This window comes from Ambystoma mexicanum, chromosome 12 (genome assembly GCF_040938575.1).
Source record: "Ambystoma mexicanum isolate Mex_15411 chromosome 12, UKY_AmexF1_1, whole genome shotgun sequence".
Lineage (NCBI taxonomy): Eukaryota > Metazoa > Chordata > Amphibia > Caudata > Ambystomatidae > Ambystoma > Ambystoma mexicanum.
This window is the reverse complement of record NC_090936.1, coordinates 1059962227-1059987917: the sequence shown is the minus strand read 5'-3', so window position 1 is coordinate 1059987917 and position 25691 is coordinate 1059962227. Positions and strand designations below refer to the sequence as shown.

General features: G+C 48.2%; 1 protein-coding gene across 4 annotated transcripts in view; it reads left to right on the top strand.

Annotated features, from left to right (window-relative positions):
• The window catches only part of LOC138514243 (uncharacterized), a 364675-nt gene extending 340462 nt beyond the window's left edge, over positions 1-24213 (top strand). For all 4 annotated transcript variants that reach the window (XM_069629606.1, XM_069629605.1, XM_069629604.1 and 1 more), the window contains 3 exons: positions 7185-7263; positions 11920-12028; positions 23623-24213. In XM_069629606.1, coding sequence (XP_069485707.1) covers positions 7185-7263; positions 11920-12028; positions 23623-23696 — 262 coding nt within the window. In that variant the 3' untranslated portion in view covers positions 23697-24213. The remainder of the gene's footprint in view (positions 1-7184; positions 7264-11919; positions 12029-23622) is intronic.
• The last annotated feature ends 1478 nt before the right edge of the window (positions 24214-25691 follow it).

Below are 25691 nucleotides of genomic sequence, written 5' to 3'. Positions count from 1 at the left end.
TCTTCAAAAGATTTTTCAAAAGAATTTTCTTCCAGAAGGTGTAATCCACCAGAGGTACATGTGCCACAGCAGACAGTTGGCCCTGACAATGGCTGAGAAGTCCGAAATGCATTGGCATCTGATTCTGTCACTTTAATTGTAAAGAAGTCACAGCACAAGATATTGAAGAATGTCTTAAAGAAAATGAACAATTGTATCCAATCTGTGAGCATGTGATTGTATTTACTACGAGGGTGGTCGCCTGATCTGATGGTTGACATAATCGGTTTATTCCCATACCCTTCATAGACGTTCCCACTACAGAGCAACTCCTGGAAAACCGCACTCTGAAGACCCTGTTGCTGAAGGAGTATCTTCTTCAGAGCCTCCATGCACAAAACCAAAGGCTTCTGAAGATTGTTACACCTACTGATTATGAGGCCACCACTGCCTTCTGTAAAGCTACATAAATAGACCCCTTCCAAGGCTATGCAAGCCTTATTAAAGCTCTTACTGATGGAAAGACCAGAGGAAGCATGGTTATGTGTGAGGGTACAAGGGAGTCCCAGGGGTTTCTGCAACCATGGCCCACGGGTCACTGTTGCAACCCCCAAATGACATCCCTGGCATTTGGCTCAGATAAAGGAACACTGGCTCTAGGAGGTGGGTGCAGTGAGGAGTACTGATTTATTTTGTGCCACGGAGGAAAACGTACGTGTCACTAGTAACTCGCCCATGAAGCAAAAGCACTAGTTCTCTAGAACACTCCCATAATTTAGCATTTACCACGCACTGTTAAATTCTGTCTGTCGTTTTGATGAACCAACCAACTGTTTCCATGCAAATGCGCTATGGATATTTTGCTCAGGTTTCTGGTCTCTGTAACACAGGAGCAGTCCTTGGCACCTGTAACTAAGTCGCATGCTTGCAACAGCACCTCAATGCTTTTGGGCTGCAGTGCGCTTTATGTAAAATAAAAATGAAAAACTTCGGCATCTAGAACAGGTTGGAATATACCCTGCATACTCCTATCAAATGATCTTGTAGATAAACCATTGTATTGAAATCTTCACAAGCTCTCGCTTAAATGGTGCTGGCTCCCCATTTCAAGCTGCATTAAGAGTAGTTAAAGGCACTTTTTGCCGCTGTGGTGGCTGTTGGCTATGCCCGAACGGAGGGAAGCACAGCACGAGAACAGCTGATCTGCAGAGTTTTGCATTCGCACCCGGGGAAGGGTGCTCGGCCAATCAATGACTGGAGGGTGAGAATGCACAATTCCCCACCCACTGCCCCATCGACCCAAGTCCCTTCCCCGGGTAGCGCATTTATTTAATTTTTGTAAACTTTTTTTTCATTACAGGAGGCAACACGGAGACACACCAGGTCTGGTGGGTCCGCGGCCCAGTCCTCACCCATCAGGGTGAAGGCCGGACTCAGTAGGGGTTGGAGCTGGCCGTGACATGTGGCACATGTCCCATGCCACGTTCAGCTCCAACTCCTTGACCCTCGGCTTCCTTGCTTCCCCAACCCCTCGACTTATTTGCAGGACCAGAGCATTGCACTCCATTCCAGAGGTCCCCCCGTCTGGCCACCATAGACATGTAAAAGGGATTTCGTTTGGATTTAGTTTTTTTTCCATATGGCGGCGGCCATAATTTCTTTTTTTCTTTTTTCATCAGGAGATGGGCTGTACTAACATCCGTGGATCTCCCGATGGAAAACTGTGAAAGACATTCGCACCTGGACCAATCCCTGGGGTGTGACTGGCTTTCAAGCCCTGCCAGGAGGGTGGACATGGCCATCAAAGACCCACAGCCCAAGATGCCTTAGCTCGGGCTGCTTGTCCATTAAAGACCATGTCCGCCCCCCCTGGCTGGGCATGAAAGCCATATTCCAATCTGGGACAATGGAAGATGGATCTGCAACGCAACCTTCACATTGCAGAACTGTGTTTGTGTGTGTGTGTGTGTGTGTGTGTGTGTGTGTGTAGGGGAGGGGGTGCAAGCAGGTTGCACTCATAGAAATATTCACTTGCCTTAAAGCAAGCCATTCTATTTTATCGATTAACATGTATGGAGAAGCAGCTGTGGTTGATGTTGCAGAAAAGGATGCTGTCAAGCTCAACTGCGCGGCGCAGCTGGGAACTTGCTGAGAGACCCCGTATTTGGTTGCAGATAGTCTCGGGTGATGCCCACTTATTGGCGGTGCCCCTGAAGCTCACTGGATGAGTTGGTGCGAATGCCACGGAGCATAGTGGGGTACAGAGCTGGTTAAGACGTGCATGCCACTGCAGCAGTGAATTCTTGGCTACCAACCACCAGGATTTACATCAGTCTGCTTTGCTGTATTGCACAAAATGCTTCCTGTGCCCATCACTGCAAGCCTGCATATGAGCAGAGAACGAAGTGTGATATAACTCATTGGTATGCTGTACCACTAGTTCTTTTTTACAGAGTGTACCTTTAGTTCAAAGGCTCAAGAAGCGTCCTTGAGCTTTGTCTTTTTCCGGAGCCAAATATAGAATCTGCTCAGGCCGGACATTCAAGCACTACCAGTTTTCCAAGTCTCTCTTTCGCGCGCGCTCTCTCTCCGCACGCTCTCTCTCTCGCTCTGTCTTTCCAATAAAGTGAGTAACAAAAAGCCCCTTTTAAAGATTTCTTTATATCCACAATGTCGTCTAGCCTGACCTGCAAAAAGTTGCTTTTAAGCCACTAATTGAATGTTTTCCGCATCGTGACAAAGAATCTGCATAATCTATCTCCGTTTATTACATGTCTTAAATCGCTGAAAGTACCGTGGGGTTAACTAGATTTCTCAAGTTACCACTATCTTGCATTCTGGGACTTTTCTTTGCACATTTAGGATGTGCAAATGAAAGCCACAATAATCTTTTAGTTTAACATGATGCTATAAAGAATTACATGTTGTCATGTGGATTAATTATGCAATTAGTTTTTTGGTAAGTAAACTCAATAAGAACTTATTACTATAGATCTTGAAATAAACTAATGGGTGAAACAGACTACTCCTGTTTTCGGAAGCTTACCTAGGTACACAACATCCGAGGATACTTTAGTTTGAAAAAACATCTCGTCTGTTTCCTGTAATTTTGGAATGAAAAACCTTGCAGATATTATGATCAGTTTAACAAATACTGCGAACAGATGAAAGAAGAAATGGTTTAATGATAACCTTTTGAAGCATAAGTTGTGAGATGCTTTTTTGTAAAAAAAAGTTAATGATTTTTGATAAATTAAATGATTTTACATTTATCTTGAGATGAGAACTCTGAGTGGGGTGATTTCAAAGTAATTTGAATATGACAGGATGACTTACATGCCATAGAGTGTGGTACCTAAGTACGTTTGCGAAAACAGGAGACAGAGGTATTCTGTGTTTCACCCATTAGTTTATATTAACTTTGCCCTATTATAACACAGTCCCCTCATTAACAAAAAAGATTGGGCTTGACCTATGTTATATAGCTGTAGATCTTGAAATCCAACTAATTTGAGCCAAAGTTTTATGATCCTGGCCATTCCCCACGCTCTCGCTCCTTTTTGTATGCAAACAGAGTACCACTAGTTTCTTTTCCCCATTGCCACCGCGACAGAAGACACTGGGATGCCCGTGCCCCCAAGTGATTCATGGGGAAAGACAACAAGCACAAAGTTGAAAATCAACACTTAATGATTCTAATTCTTCACATTCTGTGTCCAAATGAGTTAACGTATCCGCATACCCCAATTTCTTGCATGAGCATAAATTAACCGAAATGTGTGCCCTTTCTCCCATGCTCCACCCCACCGAGGAAAAAGACCAAGTGCTCGGCCACAAGTTTGTAATTCACAGAATGTATTGCTTCATTTGACAGCCTGTCTTAGTCTGCTGAACATCACTCTGGCAAGTCAGTACGTGTTTTGTAGCTGCCACGCTCCTTTATCAAGGCAACCTTCTTAAAGTTATCTGGATTACCCATAATTCCACATTGATTTATGTACCTATTTTATTTTTTTTAAAATGTTTACACAATCGGTTGACAATTGTATCTGGTTAAAACCTCTTTAGCCAAAGAAACCAACTACCTCAGCTTGCTAGATCGTTTCACATCAAATTAAATCGAGCAATTGATCCTTAGAATTACTATTGTAACAAACATTTATTAAAAAAGACCTCATTTATACTTATTTTTAAAATATAATTAATTCTTTCAATATTGATGCAAAAGGTTTTGATTTTTAAAGTTGCAGCACTTTCAAACAATTATTTTGAAAATGTGTACACTCTCCCAACACTTCACACTGACCAGCAATAAATGAAGCAGCAGCACTCCATCGTTAGTCCCAATACAGTCAAATGGATTTCCCTGCTGTACAAAGAATACCTTTACTTTTGGAAAAGCTGTGTGCAGTAGAAGGCGCCTTTGGCCCGTAAGCTGAAAAATTCACTTTTTTCAATGTTCACTCTTATTGGTGACTTGTTTTAGGTGTAGTCTGGAGGGCTGTTCCTTGGTCTTCCCACATCCGAGTGGAAGAGATGGAGAAGAGGAACAAGGGGGACAGGGCAGTGATATAGGGGCATGCTGCTGCAGGGGTGTGTTGGAAGCATCTGGGAAGATTTGTATTTGTTTATTATTTGTATCGCACACCTAACCCCGAGGTTACTGGGCGCTGGAAAACTTAACATGTTACAGGCAAAACATAATTACATACATACACACACAGGAAGTCAACGGGTCGGTCGACCAAGATACAGGTAGGTCTGGCAGTCAATAAATACAGATAAAGGCATAGCGATCAGAGCAATGAAGACAAATAGATTCACTGGCAGCCTGAGACTTAGTTGGTAGATGTTGCTCTTTACGTATGTGCTTAATGTGGGATTATTTTTTTGGAGGGAATGGTTTTTATAGGGGGAAAGGCTTGTTTCTATTTTCTTTGCATGGTAATTGGGAATTACTTCAAGGAAAACTTCTGCTAGACTTACCCTTATCGTTAAAAGGATACCCTCTCTCCATATTCTTGTCAAGAATAGAGTACACCTCAAGACCCTCTGCAGTGCCCACAATGATTATCCTGGAAATGGCTGCTTCCTTCATAAGGAGGTTCCAGAACTGCAAACCATCGAGGGCTCTAGGGTCCAGTAATGCCACTTTAGTACTAGTACCTAGCTTCAGTGGAGTCGGATCCTCTTTTTTGCTACTGGCCGCCCAACGCTGGCAATCCCTTCCCAAAAAGCGATCCATTGAAGAGGGCTGCTGGACTTTTAGTAAAAGCCTCAAGATTTGGTACTGCAAACATCTGTAACCACCTATCCAAAGCCGAGCATGGGGTTAGTCTACAATACATCCCATCGACCGAACAGAACTCCAATACCACTTGTCTGCAACCAAGGGAGACCTGACCTTGCATCTGAGGAAGTTTTGTCCTGGACTGTCGGTATGTTTCCTCCTTTTTCCTAGGTTTCCTGCCTCCCAAAAACTCTTACTGATAAAATCTTGCACGTTTTACACAACACTCGCTCCCCATCAGATGGCCTACAAATATCACTCCTACATTCCCCTGCTGCTATCCTCACACGCACAGTACAGCCATGACAGTTCTTATAACACTGAGTCTTCCCATATGGGTAACCTGCCTAGCCTGCTTTCTCCCCCTGGACAGAGAATCCGTACCGCCAGACAGGTAACTGGTGCTTCTGACCGGCACTCATCAACCTAAATGTTTGCTGTCCCTGACTCTTCCTATATCCGAGAAAGTGCTGCTGCCCACACCAGTCTATTTGACAGTTGTGTGCAGCAAGGCCAACTTTATTGGCAGAAGGGGCTCTCCCTACCATGGGGCGCTCTACTAACCACTTTGTGAGCCCTCCCCGAAGCTCTTCACACGTGTTCCAGCCGCTCACCCCTTTACCTTTTTGTAATCCCAAAGCAAGGAGGTGGCAAGGGCCCGACAGTTTTCAGCCCGCTCATACACTGGTGGATTAGGCCTGCCCAATCATGTCCACTTTCGCAGATGAGGAAGAGGAGAGGTTTAACAGTACGGTTACAGGCTCTGATCCGCTGCTGGATGCTTTGTCGTCCTACAGATATACTTACTGGTTGATGAGGTTTAGGGACGGGGTTGGTCCAGTTAAAATTCATCCTCAAGAGCTGGAATACACGGATCCTCCGCTTACTGTACTACTCCAAATTACTATCCCCACCCCCTTTTTCACAGGGCTTGAGATGGATAGAACCTCGTCTGAGGAAGAAGCTTCTGTTCTTCCAAATGCTTGGTTCAAGGGCATCACGGTCAACCCTTGAGGCCCTGTCTCTGCTGAGAAATAGTCCATCAAAAAGCCTAACGCAGGAGTGAAATTTGTTTAGCACAAATCTTGAGAACTCCCCACAATGAGGACAGGGAGGAGATAATGTAATGCCTTCTTATTGCTTAAATAAAAATAAAGTTTAAAAAAAAGCATTATAATGTGTGTTTGCATTCGGTTGGATATGTAGATTTGCAGGGGGAAGTTGGTGTAAACCAATCTGGTTCCTGGAAATGCAGGTTTGCACCGCTTTCTTCTTTTCACTTGACTGTACTCTAGCAGTGGCGCTTTCTCGTTTGGCTCCTCCCACAGCAGCCATTTTGTCTGCTGGCGATAGAAATCGGCCTCTTCAGTTTCAAAGACGCTCCATTTCATTTTCGCTGACTGCCATATTGGAGTGTTTTAGATTGAGGCACACCTTTGCATACTCCAAGTGAATTTCTTTTGGCGTTCCAATGTGGATTCCAAAATAAATACTGACCAACAGAGTTGTTGGCTTTGGTGAATAAGAAGTGTGGCCATAGAAGCAGGCTATACAGCCCACTAACGTGCATAAACCTTTAACTGCCCTTGATATGATATGATGGGTTATTTATAATGCGCTTAATACCCAGAAGTTTCTAATCGCGGACCCGGGGTTCGAACCTGTGGTGCTCCGTGTGGTCTTGCTACCAAGGCGAGCACGTTACCCCTGAGCTATCCTCCGAGACAAAGCACTTTTCATGTTGGCCGTTTACTTAGCTGTGGACTGCAAGGCTATATTGAAGGTTTGGCAAGACAGCAGAGTGCAGTGATGAGGATTATTAATGCAGCCAGGGTAAAATGGTACTTTAAAAAGTAAGTTCTGATGTTGATGTCTCCCTTGTCACCTGAATGAATCCTCTGTTTTCTCTCCACAGCATAGAGATTGGCAGCTGCATTGCTGTGCAAGTCTGTATGCTCCAGATTCCCATTCTGGTGCTCTTCTCTGTATTCTATGTAAGTAACACTTGATTGTTTCAGAAGTGGGCCGAGTGCTGCTGCAGTGTGTGACATGTCTCATTCAGATGGTTACCCCCGCAGCCAAAGGCTGTTGAGCTTTATAATGCTATAGTTACGAAATGACTGGTACAGAAACAAAACAAACAAGAGTACTGTGGTACCAAGTGTCCAACCGAGGTTCTACACCAATAAGATCTTTCAACTACTGCACACACCTAATTTGCAATACCTGCACAGCCTTATAAGGGAAAACCAAGAGCAACCAGACTTTAAAATAAAGGGGCACTCTGAATTTGCAGACGGGGTGCTCAGGCAAAGATTTTAGCAGCAAAAGTCAGTTTATAAAGATTTCTTTGAAAACCTAGAAAAGGAGGCTTGCGGCTAGGTTCCTTCAAGGTCGACCAGGATTCTGGGTCACCTCCTATACCCTTTTAGTTATGGTCTTTCAGGGCTGAACCGCATCAAACCAGGACTTTCAGCCTTTAACCAAGTCTGGGTGGTTTCAGCACCAAGCCGAGGCCGAGTTGGGGGTGGGGGTGACGGTCTCCAATGATGCAGCGCTGTTCAGCGTCAGTGATGGCTTTGCGGGTCAAAGGCACTGGGAATGGCAGACTACATTAAGTCGATGGTGCTGGAAAAACCTGCAGCCTCTGATGTTTAGAGGTGGAGACTTGCCGTTGGTGAGCAGGCTCAACATGGTATTAGGGTACTGCAGAAATGAGGGCTTTGAGCTCAGGGGCTGGTAAACAAGCAGGGGTTGAGTTTGGGGTGTGAGAAGACACAGCAAGGCTCTGATGCAGAGACCGCAGAGTTTCAGCACCGAGCAGTACTCTGAGATGGAGGTACTAGAGCGTCTTGGTTCTTTGGATTCTGGGAGACACACTCCAGGGTCTCAAAGACAAAGTCCTGTCTTGTTCCCTTCCCAAATGGGAAGATTTGTAGAGAATTCACACAGGGTTCTGTTGCCTCTGACGAGCAGGCCCCTGGTTACCAGTGTCTAATTTGTACTAGGCCTTCTCTAGCCAGATGGCCAACCCAAACATGCCCTTTGGGAATGCTAAAGAAAAGAGCTTCCCTCATCATTTAAGCACTCTGTCTCCGCCTCTATGGTAGATCATGTTGGTGTAGACTGCACCCCCAACAGAGTTACAGTAACAAGTGTATTTTGCTTGCTGATGTCAGCCCCAGTGTGTCTGGTCTGTAAGTAGTGGGTACGAGGGAGGCAGGACGTTTGGGAGCCCTAATAAAATCCAAGATGGTGATCCACCCTGTGGATTGAACATTGCCTCTGTGGTACTTGAACTTTACCCACTTGTGTCTGCCTACTTCAAATGGTCTCCAGTAATTGGCACACTGGTGTGAGGTGGGCATTTTAATGACAGTAGTGTTGTTGAAGCATTGGTTTCGAGGAGTGAAGCATTGAAGCATTGGTTTGCAGAGTGTGTGTTCCCTGAAGAAAGGTGTTGATCCTCCGGTGATCAGTGAGGCTCCCTGGACTGGACCCAACATGGTGGCTGTGGGTACGGAGGCAAGACAGAAAATATACCTAGCCCTGTCAGGAATGAGTCAGTTCACCAACCTGACAATAAATGACATCCAATGCTGTATAATTGTGTAATCTCAGCAGCCCCCCTCCATGTCAGAAATAGAGACCGTGTAGATTTAGATAGAATTTTGCCACCAGGTGGCTGGGATATAGTGTTATACTATTTTGAACCAGAGCTGCAGATGATTTAAAAAGCCACCTCTGCCTGTTGGAACGTTGATCTCCAGTAGTTGTAATCAGGAATGCACATGACCTTTGAACCTGTCCTGCTGCGGTATTCCCAGCAGCTGTTGGGGATGTCACCATGGTACAGCATGGTACATGTGTGCATTATTCTTGTTAGCATATAGCATATCCTCTACCTCCAACTCACTCAGGGTCAGCCGTTTTTCTAAGAAACGAGCTGGGGGTAGATCTGTCTTCGGCTGGGGCCTCCCTCTGGAACAGCCTCCCTGCCACTCTAAAACTTGAGGAGAACCATCTCCGGTTCCGGAAGCACCTCAAGACCTTCCTCTTTTCTTCCGTCTTCGCTCCCCCTCTCCCCTGCTGATCTGTTCTCTCTTGGCACCATGCACCTTGCCACCCTCTGTCTTTTGGGCCCAGATACCTGCTCATCCTGCCACCCTCCCGCACTGCCTCCGGGCCACCCCTTGCACTAGGGTCTGTATCTGTACCCATACAGCCCCCCCTTTTCTTCCTGCACTTATCAGACATACTCTGTCTGCTGCCTTAAACCTAGCACTTGCAAATTGTTGGCTGCATTACCACTGTTTGTTGCCTTTATTATTTATTTATTGTTATTTATCTGTTTCTCCTCTGCTTCGCACTTTCCACCTCTCCCCCCCCTTCCATGCACTTTTCCCCTCCCCCGCTCCCATGCACTTGCGCGTTCTCAATGTCACTGGGCCTAGTAAGATCGCTGTTTTGTTCTCCCCTGTTCCCCTCCCTTGCCTTGTCGCGCTCTGAAACACTTGTGTCCGAGCGCAATAGAAATAAAATATCAATCAATCAATAGGGCATTACGAAAGTGGGGTCTGATGAGCAGATCCTGCTTTCCGAAACAAAATGATATGCATCATTGTATTAAACTCAAGAAAACTCGCACTACCCTGCTCTCACCAGATGGCATTTTGCCACGGGTTGAGAATTCTGTAATGGAGTGGGATTTCAACATGTAGCCCTTGCTTAAGAACATGCATTACAAATGTATCCCATACCTTGGACCACACCTTTTTTCTGACATTACTTTAATTACGAGATATTGAGCAAAGTGTCTAGAGCTATAGTTTGCCTGAGTAACTATTGGGAGCACTGCCAGCAACCTCTGAATTGCCAACGTGAATAAAATATTTTCACCAAAGTTAAGAAGGCAAAAGAAATTGTATGGTAAAAGGATTTCTAAAGAGCTCCAATACCAGTAAACTGGCTGGTTTGTTATTGGTGCCTGTGGCAGCCAGTCCATTTGCTTCAGAGCGCAGGCTGGATCTACCAAAATAAATCTGGTACAACCCACAATCAAAGTAGAGACTAAGCTCATGCACCGACCTTTCATATATTGATTTTATGTTAAAAAAAGAGAGCACAAGGTAAAAGAAAGAAATGAGCTTGTCTTTTTTTTTTTTCTCGCATTTTCCTTCCTCTCTGGGTCCAGGAAGTTGTTCTTCCCACTTCGTTATATTGAAGAGGAAAGAGCTTCCGTGGCTGAGTGCAGAGTGGGTGACGAACACCAAGGGAAAAGATAGAGCCACTAATGGCTGAAATCACATGGTGCTAATGTTGTTTGGGCAGGGTGACTTGACACATGTAGGGAAAGAAAGACCTAAGAGTGAGTGATGCTCATCATTCCGATGAATGTGTAGTTTTCCGTGTGTTGTCGAAAACGAAATGTGCCGATTGGCTAGCAGAACTGCCATGGACACAATTAGTGTGGTGGGGTTATCACATAGTCCTGCTTGATGGCCTGTAAGTATGTTCAAGAGTTCCCTGGAATACTAACCAGATAATCTAATGGCGGTAATCGCATGGGCCTTTTGGCTGTACTGGCTGGTAACCCCGCTGGCAAGCTGGCTTGCTACTATTACCAGCAGTTAGTGCCCACCACCCTGGTGATTACCGTTCAAGCGTAGTCCACTATATTGCCAGGGAACCCAGTGAAAGCCGGATGATCTTGCAAATGAAAGGGCATGGCCATCTTATAAAGCTGGGGCCAGAAGGGCAAGAGCGTGTTCTCCTCGTCATTGCAGAGAATCCTTAGCCACTTGTGAACAATTGAGCGCTTCTGGAAGTACAGAGGCCGCTTTTGAGAAATCAGACACACTTCCACGCTATTCACATGGGTTATGGAGAACCTGGAATTGTGCACACTGAGTCGTTAGAGCCAAGTGAGTTCACCCGCCCTGCTCATACTTGCAAGTTCCATTTGGAAGGTAGGCTGCGCTCTGGATAATCTGCAGCTGGTGAATGGGGTAGTGAGACGCAGCATTGCCATAATCCCATCTGGAGAGATCAAGGACGGTGTAAGGAGGGTAAAATGCTGCTTGCTGCTGTGCAAAGACCAATATCCTTAGCCAGGGGGGATTGGGGAAGTTGGGTGTCCAAATGAAATGGCCATCAAGTAGTTCCCAAGCTGCCATCTACCGCCGAAATGTTGGTTTGGCACGGAGTCTGGGAGTTTCTCTGGTTCTGCTACCTCGATCCAGTAGCGGGTTCCAAGAAAACATGCACAGTTGTGAAATGCCCTCAACCCAGAGGGCAGATCCAAATCACCTGCTTTTCAGAAGTCATTTGTTGTACACCATGGAGTTTGAGCAGGGCTATGATTGGGTACTCTGACCATATTGAACTGACCTATAAACACCAGATGCAAAGAATTGAGATTGCTTGAAGTTAAGCAGTGTGTGCAGGAACCACTCTGCTGTACTGTTCATTGAGACCCACAATGCGTTTTACTGGCAGAGATTTAGAGACTGCATTGGAGGCCTGCGTCTGGCCTTTAAAGGGTTCAAAACTATGCAAACGTTGTGTGGGTTGTCCCAGTGATTGGTTTAGTCACCAGTTCCCTTTTGCTAGTGTTTTTTGACTCCTCAGTGTCTTTTTGGTTTCCACAGCCCACAGGATTCACGCTCCTCTTCAGCGATCTCCACGTCTGGGCCAGCATGTTCAGTGTCATCCTGATGAACTACATCTTCATGGATGGGAAGTGTGACTACTTTCAAGGTGAGCAGCTGAGCAGACCATGCCAGGAATCCTCGCCCAATACCAAAGAAGCGAGTGATGAGGGCACATGAGTGAGGTGAATGCACCCAGATAAAGGTGTGGGTGCAGCCTGCAATGTATATTTATCAGCACTATTCCACTGCATAGTTCCATAAATAGGTCTGTTAGTAGCCATACAAATTATGAGAAATAAAATGGTTTCCCATACCAGGAGCGTCCTGGTAAAATCCTTGATGAATGCTACTGAAACCTTGGGAAGAGACGTAGCTCATAATTTCCTAGAAATTAGCCTAGGATTTTGGCAATTATTTCATATAACAAAAAGGGAAATGTAGAATGTGGTTACCACGGAAAACCACAGTCCCTTCCAAATGAGCAACCACTGCGTGATTGCCCCGGCTCCCAGTGAACTGTGAAGCATTGGTTCTCCACAAGGCATCGTTCCACCATGGGTATATGGGTCTCCTTTACTCCATCGCTCACCCTAGTGCAATTGCATACGCCAGTAAACCCTCCAAGCAGGGAACGATACCCAAATGCCTCCGCAGTAGGCCTCTTACCACTGTTCTGAAGATAACTAGCCCAATCCTTCTCAGTGAGCCCTCCAGTGGAGACTATTATGGAGCACTGCTTGGAATGCAGGGATATCCGCAGCCGACCAAGGTCTGATGCCCGATTAAATTAATTCCGCAAACAGTGTAGATGCTGCCATGCTGGTCCTTCTTAACTTGCCACAGGAATTTAACACTGATTAGTTACTGTGGCAGATGGCGTTCTATTGTCGTCTAGGAACTTTCATGCATACTGCTCTCAAACCTGTGACCTTCTGCAGAACTCCCAGTGCTTGCCTGTACTAGCCAGTGTTGGAATGATTCCGCTGCATGGTACACTTGTCAAGGGCCATTCGGGGAGACACTGCCCACTTCTGTTGGGGACCTTGTTGGTTCTTTCATTGTGTTTAAAAAAAAAAAATGAATTGGTGTTTTCCAGTAGCAATCTTCAATCGTTAATAAATCTCCATCGCTGTATAAAGATTCAGAAACATCATGGCTCTGCTTTAATCTCCAAACATGGTCCTTTCTAGAGGTCAAACACGAGCTTTATACTATGCTTTATATAACTAGCATGCCATGATGTTAAACTCTGCTACTAATTACTGACCCACAAATAGTCCACAAGTCCAGACCCAGTATCCCGCCCTGTCCCTACACAATTCGACAGTGTCTTCGTATCATCTGCCAATTCCCCCAGATTTGCATGTGCTTTTGGGGGGCATCCTCCTACTCTGTAATCCCTTTGTTACAACAGCATGTATCGGTCCATTCCCACCCCCTCAAGCTTCGAAATTATGGAGATTGGATGCTCCCCACTTAACATAATAGGTCTTTTCACTATGAAGTGTGGATGTCATGACATGAGAGGAGGAAGGGGTTCCTCTATATCCCTGGACATAAAAGCCATGGTCTTCTTTTTAATGAACCCTTGGTTGCCTTTAGCACAATAAGTCATTGCACCTTTTTCACATATTTCTACATATTACTAGAATTGCACCATCTTTACGAGTACATTGTGGAAAATGTTTCCATTTCATTTACTGCCATCTCGCTGACCACTTGTTTAAACAGAAAAGTGGAGGGCAGAGCTCTGTGGCACATCCACTTGCACACACGCACACCCTTGTCTTCCGTAGCATGGTCTCCTTCAGCTTCTCATACCAACACAGTGCAGACTACACACATCATCTCGCCCTTCCGTCCCTTAGAGCAAATAATTAGACTCCTAGCTTTCATCTGCCATTTGGATGGCATCCGGACTGAATATGCTTCACCTTGGCCACGGCACCCATTAGCCTTCCTTGATGTTACATCTCAAATTAAGTCCCACTCTGTGCTCAATAAAGTCACTGCATGTGGCTATCCTCTGTCCGCTCTTTCTCTGGCTTAGCTTTCAGAACCTATGCATGCAGGGTACACCCTTTCCTCACGTTTCACTGTAACATATCTTAATACCCACTTTGGTGTTCCATATGATGAAACTCTAGAACAGCCTCTTGGCAAAGCTGGCCATCTCCCAGCTTAATCTTCACACCAACTGTTGGTTGTCTCCATGACCATCAGTCTGGCTTCAGATCTGCCAGAAGCATGGAAACTGCTCTCCTGAACATCCGTGAAGACCTGCCCTCCAACCTTAACATTCCTTCTGCCCTCATCCTACTTGATCTCTCTTCTGCCTTTGACACGGTCAACCATGCCATCCTACTCAACCGTCTGTGACAACCTGGAAATGCCTGATCAGGCCCTGGCCTGGCTGACCGCTTTCCTCTCTGATCAACCCTCCCAGGTTCAACTTGGGTCCTTCCTTTCCTCTATTTCACTCTCTACTTCTGTTGTTCCCTAGGGGTCTAATCTCTCTCCCTGGCTTTTCAACCAATACCTGGCACCCCTTGCCAACCGCATTGCCGCTCTCTGCTCCAACTTTCTGTGCTATGCAGATGAAACTCCGCTTGTTTTCAGGCTCCCCTCTGCCACCTCTTCTCCCTCTCATCTCTGACTGCCATTCAGGAGTGGTGTGCCACCAATGATCTCTGCAATAATGCTAGCAAGACAGAGATTCTCCTTATCGGCACACCTGCACCCTCCTTCCCCGTCACCCTCTGGCAGGCCTACCTTGGCACTCTTCCTGCTCCCACCTTTGAGGCTAAGAACCTCTGGGTCATATTTGATTCCACACACTCCTTTTCTCCTCGCATCTGACATCTCTAAGAAGTCAAACTGCCATCTGCACCGCCTCAGAGGTATTCTTCATTTCCTCTCCTTCCCCCAGAAGTTTACTGTCTCCAGAGCTCTGGTTCTCTCTAGGCTGAACTACTGCAACAGCCTCTTTCTAAATCTGCCTGCTTCTACTCTCCGCCCTCCAACTCATTCAGAACAGGACTGCAAGACTCTTCAGCCCTGGAATCGTATCTCTCAAGCCCTGAAATCTCTTCATTGGCTCCCAGTGGCTGCAAGGATTAAATTCAAGACCCATTGCATTGTCCACAAGGCTTTCTGGTGTCTGGGTTCAAAATACCATCAACTCTCCCTCCGTAAATACCTTTCCACTCGAGCTCTTCGCTCCTCCACCTCCAACTCTTTCAGGGTCAGTCGCTTCTCCAAGCAAAGAATTGGGGGTGGATCTCTTTCCTTGGATGGGGCCTCCCTCTGGAACAGCCTGCCTGCCACCCTGAAACTTGAGAATAATCTCCTGTTCGGGAAGCACCTCAAGACCTTTCTCTTAGCTTCTGCCTTCGCTCTTCCTCTTGCCTGCTGATCTATCTGCTTCGGCTTCGTGCACCTGGCTACCCCTGATTTCGGGCCCAGGTCCCTGCCCACTCAGCCACACACCCGCACTGCCTTATGGTAACCCTCGCACTTGGGTCTGGATCTGTAACCCTACAGTCCCCTTCCTGCACTTATCAGACACCCTTGTCTGCACTTTAAATCTTGCACTTACCACCTTGTTGGCTGCACTACCATTTGTTGTTTTATCCCTTGCTCAGCACTTCTACCTCTCCCCTCTCCCTTAGACTTTTCCCCTTTCCCACTCTACCTGCACTTGTGCATTTTCAGTGTCACTGGGCCTAGTAAGATAGTTGTTTTTGTCCTCCCTTGTTCCCCTTCCTTGCCTTGTCGCGCTCCGAAACACTTGTATACGAGTGTGTTACAAATAAAATATATATCATAGCCTCCTATTCTCTTCCTCAGTACTCCATTTGTCCGTTGATAACGTCTTGAACATGACCACTTAAACACTGCTCAGCCTTACTAGATCCGCCAAAGGGCTCTTTAGTCTATTAGCCCACTGTTCTCTCTTCTGCCTCAAAAACCTGCTCACTTTGTGCTCCCTATGTCCTCTCCTAGTCTAGTCCCAACTTTGCAGATCCACCTCCGAGCCAAGACCCGAACCCATCGTGAAGAATCTGTTCATTCACCCTATTTCCACCCCCGACACTGGGAAATGCTGGCTGTCCCAGCCACTACTGCATCAGTTGCAAGAACCCAGACGCTGCCATTTGGCATTGATGAGCATGGCGGGAAGTGTTAACTCTCAATAAGGTTTCCAATAGCTGTTCAAGTTTGCCCTGTGACGGCTCTGCACTTCACTTTGGGCTTACTGCACAAAAACCCGGACTCGCTTAAAAGTGGAAAAGGTCGCTTTAATGTGACAGGCCAAAGCTCACAAAATAACGCTAACCTGGCCCCTGGCCTTACAGACTAAAATTAACCATTTTAACAGTTTGCCAAACATTAAATAATTAACTCTTTATGCCCCCAGAAATTAAATGCATGACCCCAAATTCTTCCCTACCTATCACCAGGTCCTTACCATCCCCTTACCATGTTCACGAGCCTTCATTCCCGCTTTCTGCCATCATCTCCCCGGGGCCATGCCCCTCCATCTTCCAGACCTGCTCCCCTCTCTGCACCCCGGGTTAGCCCGTTCGTGCAAATAGCACCACCCCCAACCTTACCCGAACTATACCCCCCCCCATTGCTTGCCTCCCCCCTCTTCCAAAGGGGCCATGCCCCCCTGGCAACCCTAAGTACTTAGACCCCTTCAAACTCCTCTCTACACCAAACTCCTCCTTCCTCTGACCCGCAGCCGGGCCGACCTGTCACATCAGCAACAAAACCTCTTAACATGACCAAACTAATGCCCCGACCCGTCACACCAAAACTAGCATCAACCCCTCGACCTTATGACCTTAACACAAGAATAACCCGTAAAAACCCGAAATCTGGGGGAAATCAAAAAACAGCCTTCCCGCTTACAAATCAGCCGCCTCTACCTCAGACCCCAATGGACCTAACAGAAAACGGGGTGGACAAAAAGCTCGCCTTCAACGGTCGCCTGCTCACGAACCTTCTTTGCCCCTTAAATACCCCCCCATCGGTGCGCTATGCTCAGGCCAGCTTGCTGGCCTGTGCAGCGCCCAAAACCACCCCGGGGGGAAACGCTACGCGTTCCACCCGGCACCCCCCCTTTGGGCTTACTGCACAAAAACCCACTTGCTTAAAAGTGGAAAAGGTTGCTTTAATGTGACAGGCCAAAGCTCACAAAATAAAGCTAGCCTGGCCCCTGGCCTTACAGACTAAAATTAACCATTTTAACAGTTTGCCTAACATTAAATAATGAACTCTTTATGCCCCCAACAATTAAATGCATAACCCCAACTTCCTCCCTACCTATCACCAGGTCCTTACCATCCCCTTACCATCTTCACGAGCATTCATTCCCGCTTTCTGCCATTATCTACCCGGGGCCATGCCCCTCCATCTTCCAGTCCTGCTCCCCTCTCTGAACCCCGGGGTAGCCCGTTCGTGCAAACAGCAACACCCCCATCCTTACCCGCGCTATTCCCTCCATTGCATGCCCCCCCCCCCTTATCCAAAGGGGCCATGCCCCCCGCCACCAGAAAAAACCCTCCCCTGAGGTGTTCTTTTCTGCCCCACTCCTGAATTGCTTAACACTTCCAGCTCTTCACCATGTCCTCCACTAGCAACGTCAAATCCAGAAGGTAGTAGCTATTTCCGTAAACTGAGGTTTTTAGGGAAGACAGAGTTCATTTGTCGAAGTTCTCATATACAATCTCCTTATGCTCAAGAACTCGCACTGCTGACAGACCACAAAACTTTATCATCTCCCTGTTTATCTTCTTTCTGGTCCGCTCTACCGTACCTTCCCGTACTGCACCCCTTCACACTCTCCTCGGTAACAACTTAGTCCATATCAAACTTACCTTAGGCCATATTTCCCTAAGCTATGCCAGGTCCCTCTTCATTTTCTTCAACAAAGCTACTCCCGTATCCCGCACCAGATCATTCTCCCCAGCATGTATGATCAACCCGTCCGGGGCCCCAAAACGCTCCTTCGTCCCCGCCAGCATGGGCAGCAGTCGATCCCAGCGCAACCCCTCTATACCCGACCACCTCACAATCCCTATTTCATAACTGCAGCCCAATTGCATGCCAAAAATCCTCTTCTCCGCCTCTCTACTCGCCCACTTCACAATCAAATGCCCGACAATCCAGATTTGCCGAATCTGCCCCGACCTCCTCACCGTCTCTGAAAAAGAAATCACATTGTCACTTACAATCCTCCACCCCCACAACCCCCCACCACGAACCCTCTGGCCCATCTCAACCAGACCCTTTTCTTTAGCTCCCTGATATAACCCTTATACTTCCCAGACCTCCACCTGCCCAAACCCTTGACCTTATCCTCTGATAACCCCAAACGGTTGCCCTCAGATGCTGCACCCATCCTGAATACAGGAGTACCGAACTCCTCAGGCTTCTCCCCCACCACCAATGCTTTCCTCAGCACCCCCAACACCTGCGCTGCCGACACCCCTGACCCCTCCACATGACGAAAAACCATCCACGACCTTCCTCCCGATAATTCCTTCCACGCAAAACCAACCCTCACCGGGCACAGCTCCTTCACCACCCCAGCGACACCCAGCAGCCCTTTCCCTTCTGGTCTGTCTTTAACCTTCCAATCCAAATGTCTAACCCCAAATCCGAAAAATGTACATCTTCCCACAGCAACCCACCCGCTCCCCCTTTCGTCCCCACAAGCTCCCACACTCTGAATGCCCCAAAGAACAACCACGTAAAGCAAGCTTGAAACATAACCCCCTCCCAAGCCGACCAGCAAACTCCTTCCAACGCCCTGCATAAGCTGACCAACATGGTTGCCGATATCGGTCTTCCGCTATCCTCCCCCCCCCCCTTTCCCGCACCCATCCCTCTAACATTCTGCTCGCCAACTCCCCGCCATGAGGTGGAAAGCCCAGAACCATTTGCCATAGAAGGCTATTCCTGCCAATTTCCCAGCTATGGTTGCCTTCGACCAACCCTTATCCATACACCACAAAAGAAAATTGACCACATCATCCCTTCTATGTTCCTCAGCATCCTCCCTGCCCCTCCAACTACGAGCCCCCCCTTCAAGAATTCTTCCCAGGCCCTCCTGTAAGCTGCTCTAGACGACGGGGCCAGAGAGCCCTCCACTAGCGACTGGGCTCTCAACTTCCTAGCTTCCACAGCATCTCCGGGATCCGCTGCCCAATCTGGTCTGCTCCAGGTGCCAATCCACGGAATCTCTGCCATTGAAAATGAGATAATGCATCAGCAATGCCATTATCTTTACCCGGCACATGCGTTGTCCTGAACAGCACATTCCAACCCATGCACCGCAACACAAACTCCCTCATCAACCTCGCCACCCTCTGGTCCCTTGCTGACTGCCTATTGATGACGTTGACCACGCCCTCATTGTCCACATTGAAATTCACTTTCTTATTTAAAAACTCCATGCCCCACAGCTCCATTGCCACCAACAAAGGAAAGAACTCAAGAAATGCTATACTCCTTCCCTCTTCCAGCCACCGCGGCGGCCACCTCTCCGCGCACCATCTACCTTGCCAGAAAACTCCAAAACCCCCCGCACCTGCTGCATCTGAAAATCTGCACCTCCCAAGTTACCGGATCCCCCTGTAGCCACATGGACACCCTGTTAAATCCTTCCAAGAAACACAGCCAAATCCTGCAATCCTCCCGCACCGCCCCTGAAACCCTCACCCGATGTGGGCATTTAGCTCCCGCCATGGCCCGCGACATGTTCCTACAAAAGGTACGTCCCGGGGCCACCACCCTACATGCAAAATTGAAATGCCCTACCAACCGCTGCATCTCAAGCAGTCATCTTCCGCGCCACCACCACCTGCTCCAGCAAACCCACCTAACGACTCACCTTGTCATGCGGCAAGCGTGATGTCCTTGTCCTAGAGTCTAGCTCAATCCCCAAAAAGGTCAAAACTACCGCCCGCCCTTCCGTTTTATCCTCAGCCAAAGGCACCCCCAACTCCTTCATCAACGCCTGAAAACTCTTTAGCATGTTCCTGCACTCTGATTCATCCTCCGGCCCGCTGATGAACAAAAAGTCATCCAGGTAGTGCAACACCCCCTCCGCACCAAAACTATAAGTAAAAACCCACTGTAAAAATGAACAAAAACGTTCAAACAAAGCGCAAGAAATCGCACATCCCATCGGTAGAGCCTTGTGAACATAAATGCGATCTTCAAACTGCATCCCCAGCAACCAAAAATCCTCTGGGTGCACCGGCAGCAACCTGAACGCTGCCTTGATATCACACTTGGCCAAAAATGCTCTGCGCCCCACCTTCCTTATCAACTCCACTGCCTGATCCACACTCGCATATGACACCCCACAATCCTCTGGGGCAATGAAATCATTGACTGACAAGCCCTCCAGCCACGATAAATGATGTATCAGCCTGAATTCTCCCGGCACCTTCTTGGGCACTACCCCCAACGGGGATATCACCAAATCACCCGGCAAATCCACAAATGCACCAACCACCCTCCCGGCTGCAACTTCCTTGCGCAACTTCTCCCTAACCACACACCCCTTTTCCTTGGCTGACTTCAAATTTTCCGCGCACCCTCGGACCTTGGTACCTTAACCTGAAACCTTCCCGAAAACCATCTCCCAGGATCTTTGCCACCTCCCTGTCTGGATAGAAACTGAGCCACCTCTCCAGAACTTCGACCTTAACTGGAGTAGAAGCCTTTACCCACAACCCTTCGGCCAGCTCCCCGTCCCCGCACTCGGTCCCCTTGCTGAAAGCACTGTGTGAACGGGTGCCGACCTGCACATCTGGTGCACTCATGTCTGAACCTGCACGCTGTCCGCATGCAGCCCTCCTTATTGAAACACCAACACACTGCTGACCCCTGCCTCCTCCCCCTGCCCCCTCAGGAGCCGGGCAACCAAGAAAGGGCCGGTAAGGCACGGGTAAGCCTCTCGCCGTGTGCACCATTGGCGCAGGCCTTGTCGGCGCCATCCAGAGGTCCATATCAATATCCCTCCACACCGCCTGGCTATCCTCCGCCAATCTTGCCCTAAATTCCTCATCGTATCTTACCCATGCGAGACCTCCAAAGCTCGTAAAAGCCCTCCTGATGACATCCATATACTTCAACAGCGCTACACACCTCTCTGGAAACTTCTCGCAGTAAACACTGGCGTATATGATAAACGCTGATGTCCAATTCTCTATTGTCACCGGTATTTTCAGATGCAAACCTAACTCGTCTTCCTTCGAACCCTCCTTGGCTCTGACCTCCCTATGTAATAGCTTTAAAACGTCCACGAATTCACCAGCCCAAATCTTATCCTTTGTAGATGCCATCAATTGCGCTCCCAATGGTTTAGTGATGCCCATATATGGCTACTTCTGTTATTTCCCTTTACCCTCTGCGTCCTTTTCCTTTGTTGCCTGCACCTCAGTTGCCCCGGGCTCAATCACCCGGTCAGTCTGGACCTCCACAGATTACATCTTCCTCTCCCCCCGAGACCCCCCACCGCTTGCAAGCTTACCTCTCTCGGCGCCCGTTGCACCCTCACCCCTTCCCCACATACCTCCGACCTCGAGTCTCCCAGCTGCCATGCAGCTGACCACTCCCTACCCTGCTCACCTCGCTCTGTCCTGCCGTCGCCCGTCTGCAGCCTTGCCTCAACTCCAGTGCTCCTCGTCTCCTTCCTCAATGGGCTCCTGCTGCAGGAAGAAACCTTGTCAACAGTCTCGCCCAACCAATTATTCCCCCGGCCGCTCAGACGCAGACTTCCATGCCTGTCGACATCCCCCTCCCACCTTAACCCCTCACTCCCTCTCTCCCTCCTCCTAGCCACCCTATAACCCTCATCCCCCCCCCATTGTCCCGCATACTCTTCCACCCCATCATCATCCCCAATGCTGTATCAGGGCTGTTGCGAGCACATGCTCGTCCCGGGCAGCTCCTCCTCTGCTGAACTCGGGGCGTCCACCCCACAGCTCCTTCACCTTCTCGGCGGGGCCGTAGGAACCCCTGCCTGATCCTCTCTTCCTGGACAAGGGGTCCTCACCTCCACCCGCTGATCCTCCTCGCTAGGGGCCGTGATGCGCTCTCTAGGCTGCATGCGAATATCCTGTAGATGGGCCGTTCGTAAACCCTCCCATGGCTGCTCCTGACGAACTGTGGGGGCCGCCCCAAACCCTCCACCCGAAGCCCCCCGAAACAGGGAGGTTGTTCTGCACCTCTCCCCCTCATCGCTGCTCTCCGGGGACCGCTTCCACCTTCTACCCCTCACACTTTTCTGTAGATACTTACCTCCCTTACCTCTCCGCCCTACCAACCCTTCCTCCCCCCAGCACCCCTCTTATACACCTCCTCCCCACCGGCCCCCTTATGCACTTCCTCTCCTCCACCCGCACGCAGCCTGCCCCCCCCACCTAATGGTAGCAGGCACGGGCCAGCGGCCGCAGCTCCCACACGCTCCAATACCCCCACCACTGCCCAGGTAAGGAGGGGGTACCTTATGTACGGTACCCCCACTATTTTCTTCTCCCCTGCTTTTTTTTTTTAATCGCTGCTTCCTAAACCCCTGCCCCTAATGCCTCCAACCCCCCCAACTCCACTGCTCCTAATTCGCCACTCACCTAGCCCCTAGCAGGCCCCGAAAGCAGGGAAATCTCGAGGGCAGGCGACCAGACAAAAAGCTCGCCCTCAACGGTCGCCTGCTCCCGAACCATCCCTGCCCCTTAAATACACCCCCGTCGGCGCGCTATGCGCAGGCCTGCTCGCTGGCCTGTGCAGTGGCCAAAACCACCCCGGGGGGAAATGCTATGCGTTCTCCCCCCCGCCCCCCTCCCAGAGCCCCTCTTGTGTTCCCAATGAACTCTAAACCAAGTGTGAGATGAGGTCTAAGAACACAAGGCAAGGATAGAACCTTTGCCTAGCTAAGAAGGCTGCAAAGGCAATAAATGAGGAGTTGGGAAGTCGATTGAGAGACCTTTGAAGCTTTTCTTTTTCCACTACATAGAATTCCAGGCTCGTGCAACAATCTTGCATCTCAATACACCTAGAGATTGTTTTCAGTGAGTTTTGTAACTCCTTCACACATGTTCTCGTTTCTAGCATGTACGTATGCATGTATTCGTTTCAGAGAATGCCATAGTCTTCAAGGTCATGCTCCCTGATTAGGTTTGTGGTGCTGAGTCCTGCATTAGACCGCATGTGTGCGGTTTGTGTCCTCTCAGTATTTTGTCTCTAATGTGGCACTCTGGAAATGTTGGAAGTCTAATCACTTTGAAGTACAGTATTTAAGCTCGTTTTAAAGGATTTCAGAAAGTGACATGTAAGGAGTGTTTTATCAATGATCTGTTATGTCTGTCACTCGCTCTTCCATGCGTAAGTGTGTGAGGGAATGTCTATTAACTGACTTTTTCAGTGGCACCGTTAGTTGGTTGGGCTTGGGTTGTCGGATGGACCTCTGCCATGTCAGTTGGCTTGTACCTTTTAGCACTATGTCCTGAATTCTTTCTGTAACCAGCAAATTCTCACTAACACCATGTACGGCTTTCTGATTTTCAAATTAATCTTGGCCTCTTACGCCTCAGTCGGCACTAACTTCCTTTAGAAATGGATTGGCTGCACGTGTTTAACTTGAACCTAATGCCATTGTCCCCCCCCACTCCTTTTATACAGGTACTGTGCTGGTGATGGTGTATCTGATTATCCTCGCCATGTATTTCTTTGCGCCGTCGCCCCCTGGATGCTGACCACCGCCTCTCGGAAGCTGGGGCTCCTGCATCTCCCTGCCTGGCTCAACAGTGGCGCAGTGTGCAGTGGACTGGATTGAACACCCATGGTTGTATCCTGAAGCCGAGGTGCACGCCTTCAGGCCTCTGAGCTCCTTCCGCGTGAATGGTGTCTTTAGGTGCCGCAATCTGCAGTGACCTGGGTTGGCTGTTGCGCACAGGCATTATTGTTGGAGCAAAGGGGTTTGTCCGGGCAGTCACAGCAGCCCATGTTCTCATGACCTTTTTCTGTTCTGTCCAGGTAAACAGCCAACAAGTGTGTACAAGGACACATGACTCTGGAACACAAGCGTCCTATAGATCTGCGGCATCAGGTCATGGAAGGACACTCTGGGCTTGGTAGATTGCATGTGGGGGTTAGGTTGGGAAAATGAAAGGCCAAGATACTGCTTTCTCTGTTGCAAGGCACAACCTTTGGAAGAAGGTATATGGGTCATAATGTCAAACTAGGCCTGATGGTGATGCCCAATGAAATGCCTGATGTGCACTGTTTATGCATCCAGCTTGTGTGACCCATAACATCTGCAACCTTTGATTCGAGCAGTCTGACTATACATGCTCTTCGAGGGCAGTGACATGCGCTTTGTCAGTGTACTGCCCACAGCTTGCACCAGACTACAAGACTGCCATTCCCTCCTTTTTAAATTGATCGATTCTTGGACTGCCAGGATAGTCTGACTCTGAGAGTGATCATACCCTCTGTGGAATCTGTCTAGCCCATAGAAGAAGTTTACACAGGGCGTGTTTGCTTGCACTGAAATCTATTTTATAATGCACACGTTTTCTTTAGTGCTGCGTCAAACCACATTCGCAATATCTTGAGCCCCTTTAAGTGCACTTATAACATGGCTGCCACGAGTGCGAACCCTGCTCTTTGACATTGGGAGTTTTTGCACCCTCTACAGCTCCACGCCACGCCGTCTGGGGCAAAGTGCCATGCAGTCTTTAAGGAGCCCCTCCATGAGACTTTACCAGATGATGCCTGTGTAACTTGGCAATACATTGTTTACCTCATGTGTGTGGATATGCTGCTGGGCTCCCGTCTGCTTCATGGCTTATGTCCCTGTTTTTTTTTTATTTTTTATTTACGTTTGGCTATCAAGTAACAGATGAATTTTGTAAATAGAACGTTTCTGTAATTCTGGTTCTATCAAGTAACCGGTTTTCCTTATAATAAAGCAGTTTTGTTAAAATTATTAAGAAGAAATAAGCATTTTTATTTTGATCTAAAATTGGTAAACTGCTCGGAAAGCTATACGTTCTACCACTGTACGTTGAATAGTAGACTGTGTTGTATTGAAAAGCACTGGCTGTCTAATCCCTCTTAATCAATGGCGTGGGTACCTTGGTGTTGCATTTGACTAGCGTTCGCCCATTGTTAAATGATGGAGTGGCATCTTTGGCACATCAGTTTCTTCTGGCCACCATGGTGCCCGTCTCCAATGGAGCAAGTGAGCCACGTCAATCTGGCGGCTGCTAGAAGAATGCGATCCTGGCTGAACCTAGACCAGAAGTGTCACTGGGAGCAAGATCCCATCCACCAGAAGGAATGTTGCCAAGGCACGAGACCTGTTTGGCAGCAAGGTAACTACAAGCAATCAGAGGAGGGTGCAACGGGGAGGTGATTGCACAGCATCGGGCTAGGTGGAGGGTGGTGTGAACCTAGGTGTTCGGGGAGAGCCATCCTCTGAGCACCTTCTTGAAATGTAGAAGCAAAGGGGTGAGTCTTGTGTTGATGGGAAGGAGGTCCCAGAGTATGGTATAACTATAGTAAACCTAACCTAAAAAACATTGCTGGAACCTTAGCCAGCTCTCATAAATTATACAATCAGCACATATGTTTATCTTTAACTATACACTTGCCAACTACAAAGATGCATTGAAGACGAGGAATAAATTGGAAACCACATACGTTAGTTGAAAACAATGGTCCTAATATAGACTTTAACATGCAAG